At 37.8% G+C, this 27,759-nt stretch overlaps 1 protein-coding gene across 3 annotated transcripts in view; it reads left to right on the forward strand.

Moving 5' to 3' along the window:
- CDC123 (cell division cycle 123) overlaps positions 1–27,759 on the forward strand; it is a 58,311-nt gene that overhangs the window by 16,100 nt on the left and 14,452 nt on the right. For 2 of the 3 annotated variants that reach the window (XM_019933263.3, XM_019933264.3), the window contains 6 exons: positions 2,059–2,154; positions 5,087–5,193; positions 14,662–14,710; positions 18,129–18,204; positions 19,629–19,751; positions 20,632–20,660. In XM_019933263.3, coding sequence (XP_019788822.1) covers positions 2,059–2,154; positions 5,087–5,193; positions 14,662–14,710; positions 18,129–18,204; positions 19,629–19,751; positions 20,632–20,660 — 480 coding nt within the window. The remainder of the gene's footprint in view (positions 1–2,058; positions 2,155–5,086; positions 5,194–14,661; positions 14,711–18,128; positions 18,205–19,628; positions 19,752–20,631; positions 20,661–27,759) is intronic. The other variant, XM_019933265.3, reaches the window with a different exon arrangement.

Below are 27,759 nucleotides of genomic sequence, written 5' to 3' on the forward strand. Positions count from 1 at the left end.
GAAGAAGAATAACAGAGGATGGAGACGGAGGCAGGCTGTCAGATAACTAACTGAAAGATGCTGCTGACTAGTCCAGAGGTCACGTACACCTGCAGCAGAAAGAAAGGAAGTCCAACCTGCCCTTGATCTCTGCCTGCACTCACTAGCCTGTTGCTTAAAGCTGGTATCTTGTCTGGGGAATATGTTACCTTTTTTTTTTTTTAACTTTCATTTTTTGGTCTGCGTCTCTGTGACTTGAGTCATAGTCTTTTCTCGGTCATAACTGGATTAGATCTTGGGGATCAGCATAAACCATTTTTCTTTTTGGTATTTGATTATTTATTGCTGAATAACAAGTCATCCTAAAACTTTGTGACTTGAAACAATAATAATCATTTCCTTTTTTAATTTTAAAAAATTTTATACAATTTTTAAAGATTATACTCCATTTACAGTTTTACAAAATAATGCATCATTCCTTGTGTCATACAATAATATATCCTTGTAGCCTCTCTTACACCCAGTAGTTTGTACCTCCCACTCCCTTAGCTTATTCTAGACCTATTGTAACTTTTTTTCCCCTTGTGGAAGAACTTGTCATGACTGGACTTTTTCAGTATTTGCAGTTGCCAGTAGGGGGCAGCAAATATAAAGGAAAAAAGTGACTGCAGAGCATCAGTGTTACTGTTTTTGTATTCTTGTCTCTCCTGCAGGCCCCACTTCCATCTCTCTTACTCTCCTTTTCTCTACTTTATGTCCATGTGCTCCTGATGGTGACAGAAGGCTCGAGGGAGAGCATAATTGTAATTACGTTTACGTTCTGTCACCACTGTATTTCTACTTACTTCCTGGTTGAAACAACACTTAGAATGTTTTGATTACTCACCAATATAAAATACACATTTTAGGGACTTCCCTGGTGGCACAGTGGTTAAGAATCCGCCTGCCAATGCAGGGGACACGGGTTCGAGCCCTCGTCCGGGAAGATCCCACATGCCATGGAACAACTAAGCCCGTGCACCACAACTACTGAGCCTGCGCTCTAGAGCCCATGAGCCACAACTGCTGAGCCCATGTGCCACAACTACTGAAGCCCGCGCGCCTAGAGCCTGTGCTCTGCAACAAGAGAAGCCACTGCAACGAGAAGCCCGCGCACCACAACGAAGAGTAGCCCCCGCTCGCCACAACTGGAGAAAGCCCGCGCGCAGTAACGAAGACCCAATGCAGCCAAAAATAAATAAATAAATTTGTAAAAAATAAAAATAGGGCTTCCCTGGTGGTGCAGTGCTTGAGAGTCTGCCTGCCGATGCAGGGGACACGGGTTCGTGCCCCAGTCCGGGAAGATCCCACATGCCGCAGAGCGGCTAGGCCCCGTGAGCCATGGCCGCTGGCGTCCGGAGCCTGTGCTCCACAACGGGAGGGGCCACAGCAGTGAGAGGCCCGCGTACCACAAAAAAAAAATAAAATAAAAATTTAAAAAATACACATTTTAAAATCAACCAGAAAGGAAAGAACATTTTAACTTTACCAAGGTCCTATTTTTAAATTTTGTTTATATTAAAACTTATCCGGAAATAGCAGCGTTTAAATACAGTTAACCACATAATTTATTTCTTATTCTCATGAAGCCTTTTGGGGAAACGTCCAAGAATCTTTTCCTGCAAATGGAAAGGCTTCTGGCCCTTAAGTGCGAGGTATTATTTCTGAGAATTGGAGTATATGCACAGGTGATATTCTATCTGTCTCTTTTCATTTAATAGATACTGGTTTTATAGGTGCTAAGAGAACCATTCATTCCTTCCTCACATCCCCAGGTGCCTTGTAACATCTGTCTCTTCAGCTTTGTGGTCTTGATTGTTTTGGAAAGTGCCATTGGCACTTGTTATTTTTTTTTCCTTTTCAGATAAATGCTATTTGATCATTGATTTTATTTAGCTGAGTTCAGAAATTCTGATAGTAATTTGTATTCTAAGTTATTTTTTACGCCCTGAAGTGTTGAACTTTGAGATTTTGATCTTGTTTTCTGTATTTGTTGTGATGATACTGACTTGCCCAAATATTTCTTCTTTCTCTCTGTAGGCACCAGAATTTCCTGAGTTCACCACTAAAGTCCAAGAAGCTATCAATTCCCTGGGGGGCAGTGTATTTCCAAAGCTTAACTGGAGTGCCCCAAGGGTAGGAACACATCAGTAAATCTCTCACTGTGTGAATATTATTTGTTTTGCTATTCCATTTCGCTTTATATCCTCACAGAGGGTCTGATTATATTCCTAATTCTAGGGAATTCTGTGGAATTTATTTTTATTTTCCCCCTGTTATTTTATTTTCCTGATTTTGCAGTGCACTTCCCTGGGTCTGTGAAATGCTGTATATTTTGCCAATTGACAGTTTCAACCTCTTGTGTTGCTGATTGCGCTAGAAATCTGAGAAAAGCCTTTCTCTACCCTTTTCAAAACTTCACCTGTTCAGTTTGACAGAGAGATTTTTCTCTATTGAAAGGTAATAAAAATTAAAATGTTGTAGGATCTAGAAACAACGGTTTGACAGATCACCTGACGTTTTCTTAAATTGTGTTTTATCATTTCATCATTTCATTGACAAGATTTTTTTTTAAGTTAAGGTCTGAAGGAAAATTCGTTATTTTTTCTACTACAGTAGAAAACAGTTTTATGTCAGCAAGGCTCATTTAAGGCATCAAGACTTATCTGCATTTTCAAAAAATCATCTCATGTGCTTATCTTTTCTTATTCTAACATGAATGATAAATTGTACTTAATCTAATTTTTGTTTTTACTTATTAAAATTAGTGACACATATACATAGTTTTTTAAATTAATTTTTATTGGAGTAGAGTTGCTTTACAATGTTGTGTTAGCTTCTGCTGCACAGCAAAATGAATCAGCTATGCAAATACACATATCCCCTCCCTTTTGGATTCCCCTCCCATTCAGATCACCACAGTGCATTAGGCAGAGTTCCCTGTGCTATACAGTATGTTCCCATCAGTTGTCTATTTTATACATAGTATCAATAGTGTATATGTGTCAATCCCAATCTCCCAGTTCATCCCACCCCACCTGTTTCCCCCTTTCTCTACATCTGTGTCTCTATTTCTGCTTTGCAAATAAGGTCACCTATACCATTTTTCTAAATTCTGCATATATGCATTAATATATGATATTTGTTTTTCTCTTTCTGACTGACTTCACTCTGTATGACACACTCTAGGTCCATCCACGTCTCTACAAATGACCCTATTTCATTCCTTTTTATGGCTGAGTAATATTCCATTGTATTACATATACAAAATAGTTTAAATTTTCAGAAGATCTGGAAGCTTCCTACAGAAATCAGCCAGTTCTGACACCCGTTTTGCTTCACTATTTCCCACTGCTCAGAGGCAGCTGTTTTCAAATATTTTAGTACCTTCTTCTGTTATTTTCCTCTACTTCTCTGTTCTTCTGTCTTAGATGTTTATTACTGACTTCCTGCTTTAGAACAGAAAGGTTCAGCTCTGTTTCATCTCCTGTCCCCACTACTTTATTTATTTATTTATTTATTTATTTATCTATCTATCTACCTTATCTATTTATTTATTTATTTTTGGTTGCATTGGGTCTTTGTTGCTGCTCGGGCTTTCTCTAGTTGCATTGAGCGGGGGCTACTCTGCATCGTGGTGCATGGGCTTCTTATTTCAGTGGCTTCTCGTTGTGGAGCATGGGCTCTAGGTGCACAGGCTCAGTAGTTGTGGCTCGCGGGCGCTAGAGCACAGGCTCAATAGTTGTGGCGCATGAGCTTAGTTGCTCCATGGCATGTGGGATCTTCCTGGACCAGGGCTTGAAGCTGTGTCCCCTGCATTGGCAGGCGGGTTCTTAACCACTGAGCCACCAGGGAAGGCCTGTCCCCACTGCTTTCTGTTCCACTGTCCTCATCATCAGAATGGCATACTTTGATTAGACAAGTATTCACTGTTTCTCATACTATGTTTATGCAAACACTACGTCCATATCTGATATATACCGTACATTGCTTGTGTTTTCTTATTCAACATTTTGTTTTCCCTGGAGTTAATAACTGTCTTGTTTATTCAGTTGCATGGTTTTCTATGTATATACTGTTGTTTTAGTGGAGTTAAATTTGTGTGTTCAGTATACCGTCTTTAACCAGAAGTTCATCATCCTTTTTCATTTGGAGAAATTTTAAAGAAGTTATTATAAAGAAGTTATTGAAACTCATTTTTAGTTTATCTATGAGCAGTAATTTGAGTTGTGCTTGACTACTGATCTGGCTTGAGGCTTTCTAGTTAAAATGCATAGATTATTTGTGATTTTAAGTTATTCCTTCATTTATTTTTTATTTATTGAGTGCCGACTGTGTTCCAGTGCTTTCTTTCATACAGTGTGGATAACTGGACTTTTTTTCTGCAGTCATTAGTTTTCCTAATTACTGTCCTGTGTCTGATCTGTCTATGGGAGAAGTACGTTTTTTAAACTACTTAATTATTCTGTCATTTTTAGGCATATTTCGCTGAGGTTTGTGCCTCCTGTGTCTGCTCTTCTTACTTTTTTTTGGTGCATATATTTGAGGCTTTCACCATTTAAAATTGTGATGGTTCAGAATATGTCACCTCCTCCCTCCCAGATTTGATAGACATGGGTCTTAACTGTTGCAGTCATCCAACTTCAGGGTTCCAGCCGTCTCTCCCCAGAAACAGGAAGAAAGGAAGGTTCTCTATTTTCTTAGTCGCTGGTCAGGCTGTTTTTTTATTCCTGAATCTTCTAGCTGAAGTGTCAGCATTTCTGATATCTCTTTATCCCCCTTCTTTCATCATCAGTGAGGAAGACATAGGGCAGTGCTTAGGCCTGAGCTGAAAGGTGAGAACCTGAACATCTTGGTTCAAAACTGAGTACCCGACATGCAGTGGTGATGCTGTTACTTGTTTAGAACTGTAACTTGACATTTGACAGTATAGCTAAAATTTCTTACCTGACTTTTTTCTTCAACCTCTTCAGGTTATATGCATTGTTGATTTTGGCTATAGGCTTGAACTTCATTTATAGCAACTAACTTGGAATATATACTAAGTAACATGTGCTCTGTTATTTAGGACGCATACTGGATAGCAATGAATAGTTCTCTGAAATGTAAAACTCTCAGCGACATCTTCCTACTGTTCAAGAGTTCTGATTTCATCACTCGTGACTTCACCCAACCGTAAGTATGTCTCTTGTTCTCTTATGTCAGTAGTTTCAGTACTTGTGAGTTTTTCTACAGATGAAATTCCATTAGTTCTAGTACTATTGTAAACAACAGATCCACATACCAAGGCTGTTTCATTTTCTCAAATGACCTATTAAAGCAAACCTTTCTTTTCCGTTGACAGCTAATGCTGTACAATGAATATCCCTAAATATCAAGGGCTTTCTGTGTATCTGCCCAGTAAATATAGTGGTAATTTTTTTCTTATTATAAAGCTAATATATGCTTATCATAGAAAAATAAAAGTGGGGACTATAGCTAAACAAAAACAGGAAATGTAAAAGCATTCATGATCTCGCCACAGTTGGTTTTATATACTTCCAGGATTCTGTCTGTGCATAGGTATAATATAGATACACCTGTCTCTAACTGTATTCCAGTTTTTTAAAACAAAAATGGGATCATATAGTTCATATTGCTTATGAGGCTGCTTTTGTACTTAATCAGTATATATTAAACATCTTTATGTGTCATTAAATATTAAACACATCATTGTTTTAAACTTGCTTCAGAGTATTCCACTGGACAGCTATAGCATCATTTATTTCATTAGTTCTCTCTTCTTATTTGTCTCTTTTCTCTTCTTCTTAGTCCTGCAGTGAATATCCTTGAGCTAAATCTTTGCGTGCTTTCCTGATTTTTTTTCCTTAGGATAAATTCCTAGGCATGGACTTGCTGTTTTCTTCCCTCTGCTAGTTACTCTGTAACTAATCCTTCATCATAGGCAGACAGCCCACCTGCACTGCTGCACTGTAGGCGATCTCTTTATGCTTCTTTTGTTCTGTCATCAAACAGCAGTTATTCTTCTAGATTTCTTATCCTACCCAATTTTTAGATCCAAAATATCAATTAAACTAACCTTTTATCTGATCTTTAAAATAAAGCATATCAAAAAATCTAGAAACTAAGCAGGTACACAGGTGAATACATACATACCTCATGTATGCATGCCACTTCCTCCCCATCCATCCAGTTCAGTTTGCCCTGCTCATTCATCCCCTTTCAGCCTCAAATCCTTTTTTGAAGAGGAGCCTGGCATAAAGAAAATACATTCCCTACAAGTCAGTTGTGCATCATCGCTTTTGCATCTGGTTCTGCAGCTTGGGCATATGGTTTTAGTATTAAATTAAGAAAACGAAGTTAAGTAATAATAAATGAGTGTGATTGTATCGCTAGTTTATTATAAAAGGACTTTACCTGTATTGGTTTTTCTGGTTCACTTACAGAAAAAGCTTTATGTTGTTCTGACATTTAGGTGTCAGCCTTTTATGGTTGTGTTGGCGCAGGTGTTATGAGGTGTTTGCTTTAGTAATAATGCAGCAGCATTTTCGTTCTGGGAGACACCCTCTGATTAGAGGAAGTCGTGGCCCTCTCTTTTTTTTGCCATTGTAGAGCTTTTTGATATTGAATGCTTTTGTAAAGAGGCCTTGGAATATATTGCATTAAAATACTCTGTACCTGTTAATTTTTGATATGGATTTTTATGCATCTTTGATATTAGTTGCAGTGAGTATATGAGGACATTTCCTCTCCAAAAATTATAAATCACTTCTAACTCTCTGTGGTTGATGGCTTTTAAATCATCTTTGCACCCTAGCAACCTGCTGGCTCCTCTTAGCCCACCTCTCCTTTTTTGTCTTACATGAATTTAGCCCCGATTCCAGTGAAGGGTAGAAATACCAGTCAGTCTTTTTGCGTTTTGTACTTTTTGACTTTTGCATGGGGAAGAAGTTAAATCAGCAAGTACATTTGAGGCCTTGGAGTGTTTATCCACAGAATACCATCTTTCTCCTCATGTAAATAATTGGGAGTTGGCAGGATAAACACCAAGCCCTGGGCTTGCAGCCTTTCAGACCGGTGGTACTCACAGTCACCTTTTCTGGAAATCTTTGTCGGTAGTCAGTTGCGTAACAATAAGTCTTGTTACTCCAGAAAAATCCCTATTGATTGGGTCTTTAATGAAAGATGAACTTTTGTCACAGAGGCCTTTCTGGACCCCTTAAAGATTAAGAATACAATACTTTAAATTGGACAGGATCTTATCAGTGATTTAATTTGACTCTTCAGTCAGTTAGAAAATTGAGGCCTGAATCTGCTCAGTAATTTGTTTCCATCCACTAGTTAATAGAACCAAAACCAGAATATAATTTCAGTAACGTCATTCTAAATGTTCTCTGTATTTTCACTTAATAAAGTTATAAATTCCTTCTTTTCTAAATGCTTCAAAGTAAAATATTATAGAATGTGATAAAAGATAAAATATTATAGTATATAATTATGTACATAAAATTATGTAATGTTATGAAAATTATGTTATACTCTTTGGGAGCTTGCTTCAACAAGAGAAACAAAGATGTTATAGTTAGGATTACAGGTTAACAGAGGGCCAACCAAAAAGAGTTCACACACAGTGTTTTTAAAAATACATTATTTAGCAAGGAGTCTGGAGATGGGCTATTTCCATCTATAATGGTTAAGTCACAGCTCATCAGGGTCACCAGGGACCAGGTTCTTTCAGTCTTTCTCTCTGTCATCCTTGGCTTACTGGCTTGGTATTTGGGTTTATCACCTAATGGTTACAAGGTGGCTGGTATTTTGCAGGTATGGCATGAAGATGACTATATCTTGGTCAAAAATATGAGGGGGTGCATCTAATTCCTCTCATTCTTCTCTGTCTGTGAGCAAGTAAAGCATTCTGGAAGCTTCCCAGGAGACTTCCTGATAGGCTCACGGTCACACAGTTACTCAGCCTCATCCAGTAGTTGGCAGAGGGAACAGAGACGCCATGATTGGTTTAGAGCAGAGGCTCTCCAACTTTAGCTCGGATTAGAGTCACCTGGAGAATTTGGTAAAACACGGCTTGCTGGTCCCCACCCCCAGAGTTTCTGATTCACTAGGCTGGGAGTGGGGCCCAAGAATATAATTTCTAACCTGTGCCCAGGTGACCCTGATGCTGCGGGTGCAGGCCTGCGCCTTGAGGGCTGTGCCCTTAGATGTACACGTGCATCCCTGGGATTCCACAGGTCCACCTGTCCTCCTCTGAACAGCCACAGAATTTTGTTGGCAACGGGAGAGGCCACAGCAGTGAGAGCCCGCGTACCGCAAAAAAAAAAAAAAAGAAAAAAAAAAAAAGAAAAGAAAAAGAAATGTACTGGCATAATTTCATAGTAGCTTTCAACAGAGTAGACCTTTGGTTATTTGTTTTTTTGCTTTTTTCGGTCTTTACCGTGATTGTACCCGAGAATACTTTTATTTTATAATTCACATTGTAGATTATATGACATTAATTATTTAATAACACCTGTGGGTTTTGTCTTTTTTGTTTTTGCTTTTTTCCGTACCACTTGGCATGTGGGATCTTAGTTCCCCAAGTGCAGAGTCTTACCCAGTGGACCACCAACGAAGTCCCAATAATACCTGTGTTTATTTTGAAGTTTTTTTTGTTTTTTTTTTTCTTATTTTTGGCTGCATTGAGTCTTTGCTGTACGTGGGCTTTCTCGGTGCTTTGTGACCTCCTGAATGGGTGGGATAGGGAGGGTGGGAGGGAGGGAAACACAAGAGGGAGGAGATATGGGAACATATGTATATGTATAACTGATTCACTTTGTTATAAAACAGAAACTAACACACTATTTTAAAACAGTTACACTCCAATAAAGATGTAAAAAAAAACAACAACAACAACCAGAGAGCAAAGGCAAATTTTGTGGAAAGAAACAGCAGTAAAACTGTCAGCAGGTTTCTCAACAGGAATATTGTTTCATCTAGTCCTACCTCTGCTGGGAAGGGCCTGGGTCCTGGAGGGTGGAGATGGATATAGAACAATGCAGATGCCTATATTGTTTCTCATCTGTATGGGACACTTATCAATCTGGACCTAGACTAATTTCGGGTTATAACTTGAGGAATTCTCTAACAGTTGCCCAAATTTCAAGGTGATCACGAATGATTCCATATTATTTCATAATTCAGGCAAATTTTTCAAGTGTTATTTAAATGTGTTCGTTAACACAGGGGAAGTGTTAGGTATTATGACATATTTCTTGCTTTTGCTCATACATTATAACGTATTATAATTTTATATTATATGCTGAGTTGGGACTTGAGAATTTATACTAGTCCTTACCATGACTTTTAAATTACGTGTTCATAGAAACAAAAGCTAAAGTAGACTTAGCAGTTCAGTATTCTTTCTCTGTAAATTGGTTTCCTTGATCTTAACTTGCTGTTACCTCTCTGAGGTCCTGCTTTCTTTTAGCAATTAAGAAACTGTTATTTTTGGAAATGAGAGAATCAGCTTTTTTTTCTCCATTGCAGATGCAAGTGTTTGGATCATCTGTGTTCTTGGTTCAGTCAGTTAAGGGAATAATACAAACATTTTTATATTTGATATGAATGAAGATATTTTATCATTTCTGTTAGGATACTCATATTTTCTGCTAGTATTTTTTCTACTAGTATTTTCAATGTAGTAAGAAGCCTTGATTTAAGGATTTCTTTCTTTTTCCTTTCTTGATGTAACCTGGAATTTTTGAACCGTAATTTATATAAGGATTTGTAAGCATTCAAGTGTTGTTAATACTCTAAATATCTTAACACATTTTTGCTTTTTAAATCTACTTCCTCCAGAATATAAATGGAATTTAAATATTCATACACAGTGTTTTTTGCGGTATTTCAGCTGAGCTCCTAAAAATGTTGTTGACCTTCACATTCAGTCTTAATTAGGTGGCTCTGCACTTTCCTCTCCTTTCAGAGACTGTACTTGACCATCTGATTAATCATCTTAATAAGAAAAAGCCTTGTACAGTAATCTCATGTAGCACATATGTTCTCACATCTACCTTCTGAAACTAGTCAAGGTTTTTAACTAACATTAAATGTTAAACCTATCACCACTTAAAAAATAATGTTATGGGATGGTAGAATGCAAATGTGTATTAAAATGTATACCTATTTTAAAGTAGCAAATGAGGATTAACCAAGGGTTGAAATCAATATTTGTAGGAATATAGAAGCATTAAAAAATTTAGATAATGAAGACCTGTGTTTTGGAAGTGTTTATTCGAATTCCTTTGTCATTTCTCTCCTCCCATCTCCCTTGTATATATATATATTTTTTTTTAATTTAATTTATTTTATTTTATTTTTCGCTGCGTTGGGTCTTCGTTGCTGGGCGCGGGCTTTTCTCTGGTTGTGGTGAGCTGAGGCTACTCTTTGTTACAGTGTTCAGGCTTCTCATTGCGGTAGCTTCTCTTCTTGCAGAGCATGCAGAGCTTGCTCAGCGTGCAGGCTGTAGAGCACAGGCTCAGTAGCTCAGTAGTTGTGGCACATGGACTTAGTTGCTCCGCGGCATGTGGGATCTTCCCGGACCAGAGCTCGAACCCGAGTCCCCTGCATTGGCAGGCAGATTCTTAACCACTGGACCACCAGGGAAGCCCTCCCTTGTATATTTTAGATGCATTTAAATTTTTATAAAACGATAGGCAGTTCAGTTTTATCATGATAAGAATTACTGGTTAATTGAAAGCTAAAATATTAACTTTTTTTTAAATTTATTTTTGGCTGCGTTGGGTCTTCGTTGCGGGCTTTCTCTCATTGTGGCGAGCGGGGGCTACTCTTCGTTGCAGTGCGCGGGCTTCTCATTGGGGTGGCTTCTCTTGTTGCGGAGCACGGGCTCTAGGCGTGTGGGCTTCAGGAGTTGTGGCTCGCGGGCTCTAGAGCGCAGGCTCAGTAGTTGTGGTGCACGGGCTTAGTTGCTCCACGGCATGTAGGATCTTCCCGGACCAGGGCTCAAACCTGTGTCCCCTGCCTTGACAGGTGGATTCTTAATCACTCCGCCACCAGGGAAGTCCTAACTTTTTAAAAAATTGTATAATTGGCCTAACAGTATATATTAGTTTCAGGTATACAACATAATTTGATATTTTGTATACACTGCAAAATGTAAAATATTAACTTTTAAAGTAAACTTGGTTTCTTATTATAAAAGTGCTATATGTACACTTTGTCCTTTTTTTGGCTGCGTTGAATCTTTGTTGCTGCGTGTGGGCGAGTTGCGGCGAGCGGGGGCTACTCTTTGTTGCGGTGCGTGGGCTTCTCATTGGGGTGGCTTCTCTTGTTGTAGAGCACGGGCTCTAGGCGTGCGGGCTTCAGTAGTTGTGGCTCGCGGGCTCTAGAGCGCAGGCTCAGTAGTTGTGGCGCATGGGCTTAGTTGCTCCACGGCATGTGGGATCTTCCTGGACCAGGGCTCAAACCCATGTCCCCTGCATTGGCAGGTGGATTCTTAACCACTGCGCCACCAGGGAAGTCCTCACTTTGTACTTTTATGTGTTTTTTAATTCCTCAAAATTAAAAGTTAAAGTAATATATATTTAATGTGATAAACATAATGTTAGAAATACTACAGAAAAGCAGCAGAAGAAATGAACGATCACTGCTGGGAAAGAATCATTGTGAACATTCCAATAGTTAACATTGTATTATGTTTTCTCATGTATGTTTTAAAATATGAGCTTGTACTGTGTAGTTTTGTGACCTTTTTTATTATTTAAAAGTATACTGTATTGTGAACGCTTTTCTCGCTTGTGAAAAATTCTTTTACCACACAATTTTTTATTCCTCACTGTCTGGATTTTTGACACACTTTTCATCTTTTCATTTAGAATTTAGAAAGGAGTTGAGGGAAAATGTTTTAAGGATAAAATGAATTTTTATAATAGAATTCATAAATGAATTAGTGTTTTTTGCTAATTAAAATATTTAGGCTGTTAAACCAGAAAAAAAAAGGTGAGGGACTCTTTTACAATAAAGAAGAATAGGACTTCCCTGGTGGCGCAGTGGTTAAGAATCCGCCTGCCAATGCAGGGGACATGGGTTTGAGCCCTGGTCCAGGAAGATCCCACATGCCATGGAGCAACTAAGCCCACGCGCTACAAGTACTGAGCCTGCGCTCTAGAGCTCGCGAGCCACAACTACTGAGCTCACATGCCACAACAACTGAAGCCTGCACACCTAGAGCCCATGCTCCGCAACAAGAGAAGCCACCGCAATGAGAAGCCCGTGCAATGCAACAAAGAGTAGCCCCCTCTTGCCGCAACTAGAGAAAAGCCCGTGTGCATCAACGAAGACCCAACGCAGTCAAAAATTAATTAATTTTTTAAAAATTGAAAAAAAATAGAATAATGAAGAATATATTATGTAGAGCTATTAAAGGAGATGATCCAGGACTTACGTATTTCTCTGGATCCATTTGGTATTTGTGGTTTCTCTGAAATCTGAGAGCAATAACAAACAGCTCTAGAACCTCCACCTCTGAGAGGAGCAGTTCCACACGTGGTTTAGTGCCCTCCCACCACTGACTTCATTTCTCACCTTTCGGAGCCTTGGTTTCCTTGTGCGATGAATGTGGATAATAATAATAGCACTTTCTCAGGGATTATTGCAAGGATGGAATGAGATGGCAGATGTACATGCTTCACCTGGTGCCTGTTCACTAATACGGAGAAAGCCCATTGCCTTTTAACAAAGCTCCCCGTGTGTATCTTTCTTTGTCATTCAGATTATATCCATTAGTGCCCAACTGTTAGTGGCAATAAAAGTTCTTATTTTCTGAGGATTTTAGCCAACCACCTTATTTGTGTTGTTATTGTTTGTAGTATAAGTCATAAATGATTGCAGAGAATTCCAACCTAATCAAACATTCAGGGAAATTTAAAAGCTTTTCAAATTTAATTCTACTTGTAAATTGCTTAAGATGTCTTTAAAACTATTTTTTGTTTTGCTTGTGTATTTTTTTATGAAAATGTCTCTTGACCACCTGTTTTGCTTCTTGAATTGTTGGTATTCCCTAGGTTTCTATCTGAATGAGCTGACTGATCACTTCTGTCTCCATCCTTGACCTTAGCTCTTATACCAGTAGGACGATTACTTCCAGATAATTATTTTCACCTCCACCCACTCTTGAGTTTCCTTGTTCCAGTTGCTTACTAGACATTCTCTGTGGTTCTCCCAGGACTTCTCCAACACTACCCACCCAAACGTAGTTAGCTCCCATGTTTTCCTCATCCACATCACCTGCTCTTCCTTCTTAGTGAATGGTATTTGCCTCATTATCCAGCGAGTCATCAAGCAGCCACCCCAGTTATCTGGCCTCTTTCTCCCTCATCCTGCGCTTTCAATCAGGCACCAAGTAGCCCTGACTTTGTCTCCTAAATATCTTTGTATAGAGCTTCTCCTCTCCCTCTCCTCTGCCTTCGCATTAGTTGGCCCCTCATCTCTCGCTGGGGCTGTTGCAATGAGCCTTCTAACTGGGCTCTCAGCCTCCCAACCTGCCGCCCATTCCCCCAGGCTCTCCAGCACCGTTGCCACCTGTGATATTTCTAAAGCCTAAGTGCAATGATCTCCCTCACATGTTTAGAAACGTTTTTAGCCCCCCATTGTCTGTATAATAAATCACAACCTCTCTGCGTAGGCAAACAAGACCCTTCATGATCTGGATAGTCCTTCTTGTCCAGAATTTCTCTCCAGCCACATCTTTTGGCAGTTCTTCCCTCCACACCCATCAGTACTGACCTCCAGTAGTCCTGTGCGTAGTTCTCACTTCTCTCCCTTTGCCTCAAACACAGACCCTTCTCTTCATGTCAAATGAAGCCCCTCCCCCCAAACATGAAGAGCTAATCAGTGTTTCCTTTGTGCCATCACAGTATTTTTATTTTCAGTGTTTTGAAATTCTTTGGGTACTTGTTAGGCTTTCCTCACCAGACTAAAGGACAAGGGACTCTTAGTCATTTTGGTGTTCCAGTGCCTCGCCAGCCCTTGGTATAGGTGGGTGTTTAATAAAGGATGTGAAAAATTGTCCATGAAACTGAGGATTTTTAGAGGAGGAAGGAATATATTTAATGGAGGAATGAATAATTCTTCTGTCAGCTATTTTTAAATGGGATGTGGGAGAAGGATTAGATGAACTTTTTGTGGCTTTAGGTGGCAGAGTTAATGTCAGCAGAGAACTAGACTTCTGGTTCAGCCATGAAGAGCACAGTGAGAATTATAAAACAACAGTGCCATCTCACCCTCATTTGGAATCTAGAGTGGGTTTGCGTTATACTCCTGGCTTGGTCACTAAATGTGCTCTTTCCTTAGTTTTAGCCCTTTTTTTTTTAACAGAAAGATGGAGATTATAGTAGCTCATATGGTTGTTTTGAGGACAAATGAAATAACAAATAACATTTCAGGGTGCCTAGGCTAACGCCTGACACTGAACGGTGCTTAATAAATGTTCATTGAATTTGAATTAGTCTCCTGTTTCTGGAAGCTTTTAGTAAAACCTTACTCCCACTTTAAATATAAGTAAATATAAGTAATGTGTATGCATAAACTGACAACCATAAAATAAAGATTCAATTGCCTTTCTTTCCCTCAAAGATTTATTCATTGTACTGATGATTCCCCAGATCCGTGTATGGAATATGAGGTAAGAATCTTTTTTTTTTTTTTGATCTTGAATAAAATTGATAATTCTAGATGAAGACGTATTGAGAATTTCTGTTCTTAAGTGAAATGAATCAAATTTTTGGACTAATTTCTCTGGGAACCTAGAGCCATTGAATTTTTAAATTTATGAAATATACACATAAAATGCATGTATTATGTACATACACATACAGTATATACACAGTATGTACATACTATGGAATATTATACATATTTTGAAATGAAGCAAACACCTTCATACCATCCAGCTTAACCTGTTTAAGCTTTTTAACCTGATTGACAAGGAAAAGTAGTCACCACCATTTTACCGTTTTTGTTTATTTTTTCTATGGTTCTCTCATTTTACAGATTACATATAGAAGTAAGAACAAAAGGACAGTGGAAAACTTTATTAGAGATAGTAATAAGAGTTGAAACACAGCAACTCCCTTCCCCATCCCCCAATAGCAAACCCATGTTTTCCTGGTTTGAAGGTATACAGAGCGCGCGCACACACACACACACACACACACACACACACACACACACACACACACACACACACACACACACACACACACACACACACACACACACACACACACACACACACACACACACACACACACACACACACACACACACACACACACACACACACACACACACACACACACACACACCCGAAGTGGGCAGTGTCCTTGGATGTTGTTGTTAGTTTAATTTCTTCGTCATCTATTTGCTTCCAGTCACTTGTATATACACATGCTTTCAAAAGTTGTCCACTGACTTACTGTACTAAGTAATTCTGAGTGTGTTGAGTGTATATAGTGGCATATCTTCTGTGAACAGGTAATTGACTCTTCACCAAGCCACCAAACAATTCCTACATCTTTTAGCACTTGTAATTGAGATCTTTACGTACCGTTTGTGAGGGGTATGTAATATATTAGCATTTTCCCAGGTCTTTAAACATTTTTTATAACATTAATCGTGTGTATGTAATACATTCATATCTATTGTTTCACTGAACAAACATCTATCAAGCACCTGCTATATCTTATTACTTTGTGCTAGAAACACAAAAATGAAAAAGATTGTTTTCCTAGTCTTGCCCTGCGACGTAATCTTTGTTGTAATGTCATCATCTGTCCCCGGGATTGATTTCACCGGCAGTTTGCTCTTTTATTGCTTTTTGGGAAATGTGCCATCATCATGTTAGTGCATAGGGTTTAAAACCCAGTTTTAAAAGCCCAGGAAAGTGAAAGTAATTAAAATGAAAAAAGTGGCAAGCAAAATCCTAGGTATCATGTGCTTGCGTCTGTGTGTATTTAAAAAGATACCTACTATATGCTCATGTATTCATAGAATACTTCTGGAAAGAGGTATGAGAAATTGTCAGCACTGGTTACCTGTGCGGAGGAGGACAGAGACACTGTTTGGGGGGAAGACTCACCTTTTACCTTTTTTAAAAAATCAAGTACAGTGTTTGTATTACCTGTCCAAAACGTTATTTCAATAGATAATGCAAATTTTCCAAAAACTTAATGTCAGTTTGCAATAATTGCATATTTATTTGTTGCTTACATAAAAATTACTGTAGCTGTCAGAAAATATATTTGCCAGTATCAACTTTTAATAGGTAACAACAGTGTAATTTTTTAGTGTGGGATTCTTCATTTAATAATTAGGTTCTTTTTCAAAAGGTGGCACATACAGAGCTTGACCAAGAGCTCACAATAATGAAAATTGGAATCAGCACACTTCAAATTTCTAAGACATATTTTAACACTACAGTTTTTTTTTTTTTTTTAATTAATTAATTAATTTTACATTTATTTTTGGCTGTGTTGGGTCTTCGTTTCTGTGCGAGGGCTTTCTCCAGTTCCGGAGAGCAGGGGCCACTCTTCATCGCGGTGCGCGGGCCTCTCACTGTCAGGGCCTCTCCCGTTGCGGAGCACAGACTCCAGACGCGCAGGCTCAGTAGTTGTGGCTCACAGGCCTAGCCGCTCCGCGGCATGTGGGATCTTCCCGGACCGGGGCACGAACCCATGTCTCCTGCATTGGCAGGCGGATTCTTAACCACTGCGCCACCAGGGAAGCCCTACAGTTTTTTTTTTTTAAGGAAAGCAACCTACTATCAAAAATTTAAAAATACAAGAAAATATGAGGAGCCTACCACCCAGATATCCTCAGTATTATTAGCATTTTGACCTTTAACTTCCCTTTCTTGAGATATTTGTGTGTGTGTGTGGGTGTGGGTGTGTGTGGGTGTGGGTGTGCACACCTGTGCGCATATACACACTCCATAAGATGCTTTATGTGCCACTTTTTTTTTCACTTATGACATAGTATGAGCATTTTCACAGTTCATTAAATTTTTTTGTATCATGTTTTTAGTGGCTACTTATCTTAAATATTTACCATTCCATGTTTCACTCGACAAACATTTCCTAGGCACCTGCTAGGCATTACATACCTGTGCTGGGAACGCAAAGGTGAATAAGACCCAGCTGCTCACCCTTAGAAGAGAGACTTGTGTCAGATTATCCTAGTACAACATGGGGTATGGGCTTACTCTCGAATGTTATGTACAAGAAACTGGGTGGCATGGGAAGGTACAGAGCCCACTGGGGGGATTCCTGGAATGGGGCCTAGAGTAATTCAAGTCCTATCTCCTAGGTCTTGAGGGGCAAAGAGGTGCATGCCAGGATTCGGGAGGCTGGGGCTCTTGTCATTGATTACAGTTAATACTTCAAAAGGACAGGACTAGTTTTTTCCAAAGAACATTTTAAAACCAGACTCAGAAGCATACATTTGTCAACTGTACTATTTATAAATTACAACAATATGAGAATTTACACATATTAAATAATGTTATAGTAATAAACCCATTTATGAATTGGGCCATTGGTAGAATTGTATTACTTTAAAATAATGGGAAAATCATGAAAGGATTTTAGTGAGTCTTTGTGATAAGCCGTAATAATTTTATCAGAGTATTACAGAATGATGCTTAAGGTAGATAACTTGGAAATTATTTTACTTTTTGATGTTCTTAAAGGAGTGAGGAACATGAATTATAGGGAAACTTATGGCCCAACGATGATAAGATGTGACTATATCATCCTTTGAGTTGTATGTTATGTCAGAACTCCCAAAATGGTAAATAAATGACAAAGGCACATTTTGTCATAAAGAGTTTTAATACAATTTCCCCTGTTCTGTTAGACTAATAGATCATAGCTCTGTTCCCTACATATCATGTCAGGAATGTTTTATGATGCCTTTTTTTTTAAAAAAACCAAAACACTTGATAATGGCAATTGTTAAGATATAGTCTCAACATAAAATTGTTTATTAGACTAGTAAATATTCTCTTGTTACATAGTTGTGTCCCTTTTTTCCTTTGTCTACAGCTTGTTCTTCGAAAATGGTGTGAATTAATTCCTGGTGCTGAGTTCCGATGTTTTGTCAAGGAAAATAAGCTTATTGGTGAGGTTTTTGCGTTTTTTTGTTTTTTTAAACCTTTGAAAGTAATTGTTAAAAGAAGACAAGCTTTTGATGGAAATAAATTACTTAGTAATTAAGACAAGGGTAACAATCAGTTTTTATCTCAGATGCTACCTCTACCCAATTGGCACTGACTCTCTGGAATGCTGTATCAACAAGGGTCCTGAGGCCAGATTCTGTTTCCACAGAAAATAGTCTTGTTGATGAATCACGTCAATCTGGATTCCAGGGATGAAAGTGGTGGCCTTTACTGTTCTCAGGATGTGTGTAATACTACCTGCTTTCTCTCTGGGGCTTTCCTAGGTATTACTGGCAATACACTGCTTATTTTAAGCAGCGTAAAAAGCCCAGTTTTTGAACATTTATTTCTATTATTGAAGCACTGTTTATTATTCTAGCAAGAGAAAATATGCAAAGAAGTACATTGCTTTAAAAGGCACCCATTTTCTTTCCTCTGAGGTTATTATTTTGTCTGCTATGATTTATTCAAGCTAAATATTGTAGATAATTTGCTCTTATTTTGTCTAAGCACATTTTCCATGAGGTAGAATTGATTTTCAACCAAGAAAAGTGTGATTTGAACAGAATCAGATCAACACTATTTATTTATTGAATGTGATGTTGACATTTAACTTACCTGAAATACACGGGGGTCGTTTGAATTTATTGTGTAATATTGTTATATATCTCTGAAAGAAACACTGCAGTATTAAGTACAGTTAAAGAAGGGAGTCATATTGGCATGTGATTAAGAAATTGGTTGGAAGCCCTTCTTTCAGAGCAGAGAACTTTTTCTTAGGTCTAGAGCAGATTAAAGGAGTTCTTACAATACTCCCTTTAGTCTTTTTGGAATAATGTCAGCAAGTCACTCTGAAGAAAGGAATGTTTACTTTTCCATGGCTTGAAACATCAGGCTTGTGAAGGCAGGATAGCACGTATGAACAAGGAAAATAGACCGTGAAGTGCAGTATGATTATGGAAGACGTATGGTGAGGGGTATTTTACGTTTTCCCAAAGAAAGTGGAAAAGAATGCCAATTTTTAGACAGTTCATTGGAAAAATCAAAGAAGCAGCAGTTGACTATGTGGGTAGGTTTAAAATTGCTTCTTTCATTTTTTACGTAAGAAACATTTTTATGACTTTGAATTCTTCCCATTGTACTCAATAAAAATAACTCCTGTTTCTAAAGTAAGAGTGCATGGCAATATGGAATTGTAGGGTTCACCTAGCCATTTGAACCTTTACAACTGATAAGCTTTATATCTATATAAAATGCTGACTAATGTATGATGCCATATTCATTCGATCTACTTTAATGGTTTCCTCAAAAAGAGGTTTAAATCACATATTGGTGTTTTTGAAAAGAATATTGTGTAATAATGAAATATAAAATATTTTCTTGTCAGGTATTTCTCAAAGGGACTACACACAATATTATGATCATATTTCTAAACAAAAGGAAGAGATTTGCAGATGCATACAAGACTTTTTCAAGAAACACATACAGTATAAATTCTTAGATGAAGACTGTGAGTATTTTTTATTGGCCCAGTGAAATGACATGCATAATGTTACCGAACCTTATTTCACGGCGGTACATATTTTAAAACTGGATTCAAAATACTGTATTTTAAACATTTTATTATATGATAGTATGGCTGATGGGTTTGCATGTTAATTTTACGTTATTTAACCAGAGTCCCTTTTTAATACTGAGATGGTCTCTCTCCTGTCATTTGAGGTATTTTATTGTACATTTCAAAGGGTCTGTCTACAGAGAACCACATGCTTCTGTTATTAGGACTAAATTAGCTAGTTGACTGATCTGCCTTTCTAGATTTTTATTTGAATGATCAGATAGCACCAGTTACAAAGTAAATATTTGTGAGTTGTTTTTAAGAGTTGAAAGTAAGTATTGAAAGTATTGTGTATGAGACAATTTTCATGCATTGTCAAATTATATCTGCTATGGTTTCTGTTTTTCTACTTGCCAAGCCTGGGGTCTGTGGCAGGTTTGACTTTTAAAAAAGATGAATCATGCCCTAAGCATGGCTAGGTAGTGTGCTTTTCTATTGCAGATTTTACCCATTTTATTCCCCATCAAGCAGTCAGTGATTGATGCTCCTTTCTCTGATATAGATAACCTGTCTCTAATTGTGAACTGGTTGAGACGATGTTGGTGTTTGGTTTGAATTTTTAAACGTAAGGGATTACGGCTGAGGATCGCGAAAAGGAAAACAAAATTATATAAGTAAAACATTGCAGGATGCCTTTTTATGTTTGAAGTTTTGAGATGTAGAAGCAGGAAGTCCTTTGAGTAATAATAAAACGCATTTTAATTTTCAAAAGGAGGTGTAGATCATGAAAATAGAAGTTCATTACTAACTTCAGGTTTTTTCTCCTTTGCAGTTGTATTCGATATATATAGAGACAGTAGGGTAAGTAAAAATGACATTTCATATGCTTTAAATACATAGGCATTCTCTATGGAAGGGCTCACCGCTCAACAAATATTTTCTCAAATCAACTAAGGTGCTTGAAATTCACCATGGCCAAGAATATCCCCTTAAAATATCCTTAACACTAGAACACATGATATCTTCCATTGTTATGTGTCACAAATTCAAGGATTATTAATTTAACAGACTGCTAAGGCCACCCTGTGTCCTCCTTTCCCCTTTTGTCGGGGGCCTGGGCCTACTTAAAATAGTTGAGTTTGTACTCTTCGGTGTGGCCAGGAATTTGTCACTGGATATTTAGAAGTTATTATTTTCAGTTACCTGAAAGGCCCTTAGCGTGATTCGAGTCACTTGCATCTTTAGACTGAAGACGAGGATTCGAGTAGTTTGTATTTATTCTGTAATCTTGAAGTGATGGAAACTTCTGTAATGAAAAAGAAAACAAAAACCTGACCTAGTACATCCTGCAGCAGAGATTTCACTATCAAGACATGCAATCTTTTCAAAGAAATTTGGTTCACTAGGTGTCCTGTGACAGTGCTCACTGACTTAGCTGTTCAGAGGACAGCAGGTGTGTTTTCTAAACATTAGACCCCTATGTTTCTTAAATGTCTCTCACATTTTTCTTCTTCCCTCTCCACGCTCCTATCGCCTCATTGTAGTGATGATTGTGATACCTTTGAATCATTTTTTGGACAAAAGGAGGGGCCCATATGGTCATATCCCAAAATAACTGTTAACTGTTTACTCATCTCTATCAAGCCAAAGCATCACTTACTCTGTTTTCATGTCTGTCTTTTTTTTTTTCACATCTTTATTGGAATATAATTGCTTTACAATGATGTGTTAGTTTCTGCTTTATAAGAAAGTGAATCAGTTATATATATACATATGTCCACATATCTCTTCCCTCTTGCATCTCCCTCCCTCCCACCCTCCCTATCCCACCTCTCTAGGTGGTCACAAAGCACCGAGCTGATCTCCCTGTGCTATGAGGCTGCTTCCTACTAGCTATCTATTTTACGTTTGGCAGTGTATATATATGTCCATGCCACTCTCTCACTTTGTCCCAGCTTACCCTTCCCCCTCCCCGTATCCTCAAGTCCATTCTCTAGTAGGTCTGCATCTTTATTCCCATCTTATGCCTAGGTTCTTCATGACCATTTTTTTTTTTAAGATTCCATATATATATGTTTTAGCATACGGTATTTGTTTTTCTCTTTCTGACTTACTTCACTCTGTATGACAGACTCTAGGTCCATCCACCTCACTACAAATAACTCAATTTCATTTCTTTTTTATGGCTGAGTAACATTCCTTTGTATATATGTGCCACATCTTCTTTATCCATTCATCCGTTGATGGATACTTCGGTTGCTTCCATGTCCTGGCTATTGTAAATGGAGCTGCAATGAACATTTTGGTACATGACTCTTTTTTTTTCTATAAAATATGTATTATATATTTATATCATACTTGTACTTATATTAAATATATTTTATATTTAATATATAAAACATGTATTTATATAGTATATAGTATAGTAGTAGTACTATTAGGTTTTGGGGTTTTTTTCTTTTTTTAATTTGACACAAATAATACACACAAAGAGTAACAAAATAATGCACAATTGGCCAATACCTTAAACAAACCATTTGCTCATCATTTAAACTTCATTTTCATGTGGATATGCTTTCTTTTTTTTTTTTGCTCACAACTCACACACACACACTGTATTTTATTTTTACAAGAGATAAATAAACTGGCACCAAGCATTGTAAATGGATGACTACAACAAAAGCAACAATGATTGCAATTACCAAATACGAAACACACTCATACTGTGTCATAATATTGATGTTCAGTCCAGTAATCCTCCACTGTAACAGCTCCTTTACTTTGCAGTGAAAATTGATTTGTATATTTTTTGCCTCTGAGTCCTTGTGGGATTTTTATTTTTTTTATTCAAACAGAAAGTCACAAAAATTATAATCAACCTCATCTACATGACTCTTTTTGAATTATGGTTTTCTCAGCATATATGCCCAGTAGTGGGATTGCTGGGTCATATGGTAGTTCTATTTTTAGTTTTTTAAGGAACGTCCATACTGTTCTCCATAGTGGCTGGATCAATTTACATTCCCACCAGCAGTTCAAGAGGGTTCCCTTTCCTCCACACCCTCTCCAGCATTTATTGTTTCTAGATTTTTTGATGATGGCCATTCTGACCGGTGTGAGATGATACTTCATTGTAGTTTTGATTTGCATTTCTCTAATGATTAATGATGTTGAGCATTCTTTCATGTACCTGTTGGCAATCTGTATATCTACTTTGGAGAAATGTCTGTTTAGGTCTTCTGCCCATTTTTGGATTGGGTTGTTTGTTTTTTTAATGTTAAGCTGCATGAGCTGCTTGTAAATTTTGGAGATTAATCCTTTGTCAGTTGCTTCATTTGCAAATATTTTCCCCCATTCTGAGGGTTGTCTTATGGTCTTGTTTATGGTTTCCTTTGCTGTGCAAAAGCTTTGAAATTTCATTAGGTCCCATTTGTTTATTTTTGTTTTTAATTTCCATTTCTCTAGGAGGTGGGTCAAAAAGGATCTTGCTGAGATTTATGTCATAGAGTGTTCTGCCTATGTTTTCCTCTAAGAGTTTGATGGTATCCGGCCTTACATTTAGGTCTTTAATCCATTTTGAGTTTATTTTTGTGTATGGTGTTAGGGAGTGTTCTAATTTCATTCTTTTACATGTAGCTGTCCAGTTTTCCCAGCACCACTTATTGAAGAGGCTGTCTTTTCTCCACTGTATATTCTTGCCTCCTTTATCAAAGATAAGGTGACCATATGTGCATGGGTTTATCTCTGGGCTTTCTGTCCTGTTCCATTGATCTATATTTCTCTTTTTGTGCCAGTACCATACTGTCTTGATTACTGTAGCTTTGTAGTATAGTCTGAAGTCAGGAAGCCTGATTCCTCTAGCTCCCTTTTTCATTCTCAAGATTGCTTTGGCTCTTCGGGGTCTTTTGTGTTTCCATACAAATTGTGAAATTTTTGTTCTAGTTCAGTGAAAAATGCGAGTGGTAGTTTGATAGGGATTGCATTGAATCTGTAGATTGCTTTGGGTAGTAGAGTCATTTTCACAATGTTGATTCTTCCAATCCAAGAACATGGTATATCTCTCCATCTCTTTGTATCGTCTTTAATTTCTTTCATCAGTGTCTTATAATTTTTTGCATACAGGTCTTGTCTCCTTAGGTAGGTTTATTCCTAGATATTTTATTCTTTTTGTTGCAGTGGTAAATGGGAGAGTTTTCTTAATTTCACTTTCAGATTTTTTCACTATTAGTGTATAGGAATGCAAGAGATTTCTGTGCATTAATTTTGTATCCTGCTACTTTACCAAATTCATTGAGTAGCTCTAGTAGTTTTCTGGTAGCATCTTTAGGATTCTCTATGTATACTATCATGTCATCTGCAAACAGTGACAGCTTTACTTCTTCTTTTCTGATTTGAATTCCATTTATTTCTTTTTCTTCTCTCATTGCTGTGGCTGAAACTTCCAAAACTATGTTGAATAATAGTGGTGAGAGCACTATTGGGCAGCGTTATCTTGTTCCTGATCTTAGTGGAAATGGTTTCAGTTTTTCACCACTGAGGACAATGTTGGCTGTGGATTTGTCATATATGGCCTTTATTATGTTGAGGAAAGTTCCCTCTATGCCTACTTTCTGCAGGGTTTTTATCATAAATGGGTGTTGAATGTTGTCAAAAGCTTTCTCTGCATCTATTGAGATGATCATATGGTTTTTCTCCTTCAGTTTGTTAATATGGTGTATCACGTTGATTGATTTGCGTATATTGAAGAATCCTTGCATTCCTGGAATAAACCCCACTTGATCCTGGTGTATGATCCTTTTCATGTGCTGTTGGATTCTGTTTGCTAGTATTTTGTTGAGCATTTTTGCATCTATGTTCATCAGTGGTATTGGCCTATAGTTTTCTTTCTTTGTGACATCCTTGTCTGGTTTTGGTATCAGAGTGATGGTGGCCTCGTAGAATGCGTTGGGGAGTGTTCCTCCCTCTGCTATATTTTGGAAGAGTTTGAGAAGGATAGGTGTTAGCTCTTCACTAAATATTTGATAGAATTTACCTGTGAAGTCATCTGGTCCTGGGCTTTAGTTTGTTGGAAGATTTTTTTTTTTTTTTTTAACATCTTTATTGGGGTATAATTGCTTTACAATGGTGTGTTAGTTTCTGCTTTATAACAAAGTGAATCAGTCATACATAAACATATGTTCCCATATGTCTTCCCTGTTGCGTCTCCCTCCCTCCCACCCTCCCCATCCCACCCCTCCAGGCTGTCACAAAGCACCGAGCCAATATCCCTGTGCCATGCGGCTGCTTCCCACTAGCTATCTACCTTACTGCGTTTGTTACTATGTATATGCCCATGACTCTCTCTCGCCCTGTCACAGCTCACCCTTGCCCCTCCCCATAACCTCAAGTCCGTTCTCTAAGAGGTCTGCGTCTTTATTCCTGCTTTACCCCTAGGTTCTTCATGACATTTTTTTCTTAAATTCCATATATATGTGTTAGCATACGGTATTTGTCTTTTTCTTTCTGACTTACTTCACTCTGTATGACAGACTCTAGGTCTATCCACCTCATTACAAATAGCTCAATTTCGTTTCTTTTTATGGCTGAGTAATATTCCATTGTATATATGTGCCGCATCTTCTTTATCCATTCATCCGATGACGGGCACTTAGGTTGTTTCCATCTCCGGGCTATTGTAAATAGAGCTGCAATGAACATTTTGGTACATGACTCTTTTTGAATTTTGGTTTTCTCAGGGTATATGCCCAGTAGTGGGATTGCTGGGTCATATGGTAGTTCTATTTGTAGTTTTTTAAGGAACCTCCATACTGTTCTCCATAGTGGCTGAACCAATTCACATTCCCACCAGCAGTGCAAGAGTGTTCCCTTTTCTCCACACCCTCTCCAGCATTTATTGTTTCTAGATTTTTTGATGATGGCCATTCTGACTGGTGTGAGATGATATCTCATTGTAGTTTTGATTTGCATTTCTCTAATGATTAATGATGTTGAGCATTCTTTCATGTGTTTGTTGGCAGTCTGTATATCTTCTTTGGAGAAATGTCTATTTAGGTCTTCTGCCCATTTTTGGATTGGGTTGTTTGTTTTCTTGTTATTGAGCTGCATGAGCTGCTTGTAAATTTTGGAGATTAATCCTTTGTCGGTTGCTTCATTTGCAAATATTTTCTCCCATTCTGAGGGTTGTCTTTTGGTCTTGTTTATGGTTTCCTTTGCTGTGCAAAAGCTTTGAAGTTTCATTAGGTCCCATTTGTTTATTTTTGTTTTTATTTCCATTACTCTAGGAGGTGGGTCAGAAAAGATCTTGCTTTGATTTATGTCATAGAGTGTTCTGCCTATGTTTTCCTCTAAGAGTTTAATAGTTTCTGGCCTTACATTTAGGTCTTTAATCCATTTTGAGCTTATTTTTGTGTATGGTGTTAGGGAGTGATCTAATCTCATACTTTTACATGTACCTGTCCAGTTTTCCCAGCACCACTTATTGAAGAGGCTGTCCTTTCTCCATTGTACATTACTGCCACCTTTATCAAAGATAAGGTGTCCGTATGTGCATGGGTTTATCTCTGGGCTTTCTATCCTGTTCCATTGATCTATCTTTCTGTTTTTGTGCCAGTACCATACCGTCTTGATGACTGTAGCTTTGTAGTATAGTCTGAAGTCAGGGAGCCTGATTCCTCCAGTTCCTTCTTTCGTTCTCAAGATTGCTTTGGCTATTCGGGGTCTTTTGTGTTTCCATACAAATTGCAAAATTTTTTGTTCTAGTTCTGTGAAAAATGCCAGTGGTAGTTTGATAGGGATTGCATTGAATCTATAGATTGCTTTGGGTAGTAGAGTCATTTTCACAATGTTGATTCTTCCAATCCAAGAACATGGTATATCTCTCCATCGATTTATATCATCTTTAATTTCTTTCATCAGTGTCTTATAATTTTCTGCATACAGGTCTTTTGTCTCCTTAGGTAGGTTTATTCCTAGATATTTTATTCTTTTTGTTGCAATGGTAAATGGGAGTGTTTTCTTGATTTCACTTTCAGATTTTTCATCATTAGTATATAGGAATGCCAGAGATTTCTGTGCATTAATTTTGTATCCTGCCACTTTACCAAATTCACTGATTAGCTCTAGTAGTTTTCTGGTAGCATCTTTAGAGTTCTCTATGTATAGGATCATGTCATCTGCAAACAGTGACAGCTTTACTTCTTCTTTTCCAATTTGGATTCCTTTTATTTCCTTTTCTTCTCTGATTGCTGTGGCTAAAACTTCCAAAACAATGTTGAATAATAGTGGTGAGAGTGGGCAACCTTGTCTTGTTCCTGATCTTAGTGGAAATGCTTTCAGTTTTTCACCATTGAGGATGATGTTTGCTGTGGGCTTGTCATATATGGCCTTTATTATGTTGAGGAAAGTTCCCTCTATGCCAACTTTCTGCAGGGTTTTTATCATAAATGGGTGTTGAATTTTGTCAAAAGCTTTCTCTGCATCTATTGAGATGATCATATGGTTTTTCTCCTTCAATTTGTTAATATGGTTTATCACATTGATAGATTTGCGTATATTGAAGAATCCTTGCATTCCTGGAATAAACCCCACTTGATCATGGTGTATGATCCTTTTAATGTGCTGTTGGATTCTGTTTGCTAGTATTTTGTTGAGGATTTTTGCATCTATGTTCATCAGTGATATTGGCCTGTAGTTTTCTTTCTTTGTGACATCCTTGTCTGGTTTTGGTATCAAGGTGATGGTGGCCTCGTAGAAGGAGTTAGGGAGTGGTCCTCCCTCTGCTATATTTTGGAAGAGTTTGAGAAGGATAGGTGTTAGCTCTTCTCTAAATGTTTGATAGAATTCACCTGTGAAGCCATCTGGTCCTGGGCTTTTCTTTGTTGGAAGATTTTTAATCACAGTTTCAACTTCAGTGCTTGTGATTGGTCTGTTCATATTTTTTATTTCTTCCTGGTTCAGTCTC

This window comes from Tursiops truncatus, chromosome 2 (genome assembly GCF_011762595.2).
Source record: "Tursiops truncatus isolate mTurTru1 chromosome 2, mTurTru1.mat.Y, whole genome shotgun sequence".
Classification (NCBI taxonomy): domain Eukaryota; kingdom Metazoa; phylum Chordata; class Mammalia; order Artiodactyla; family Delphinidae; genus Tursiops; species Tursiops truncatus.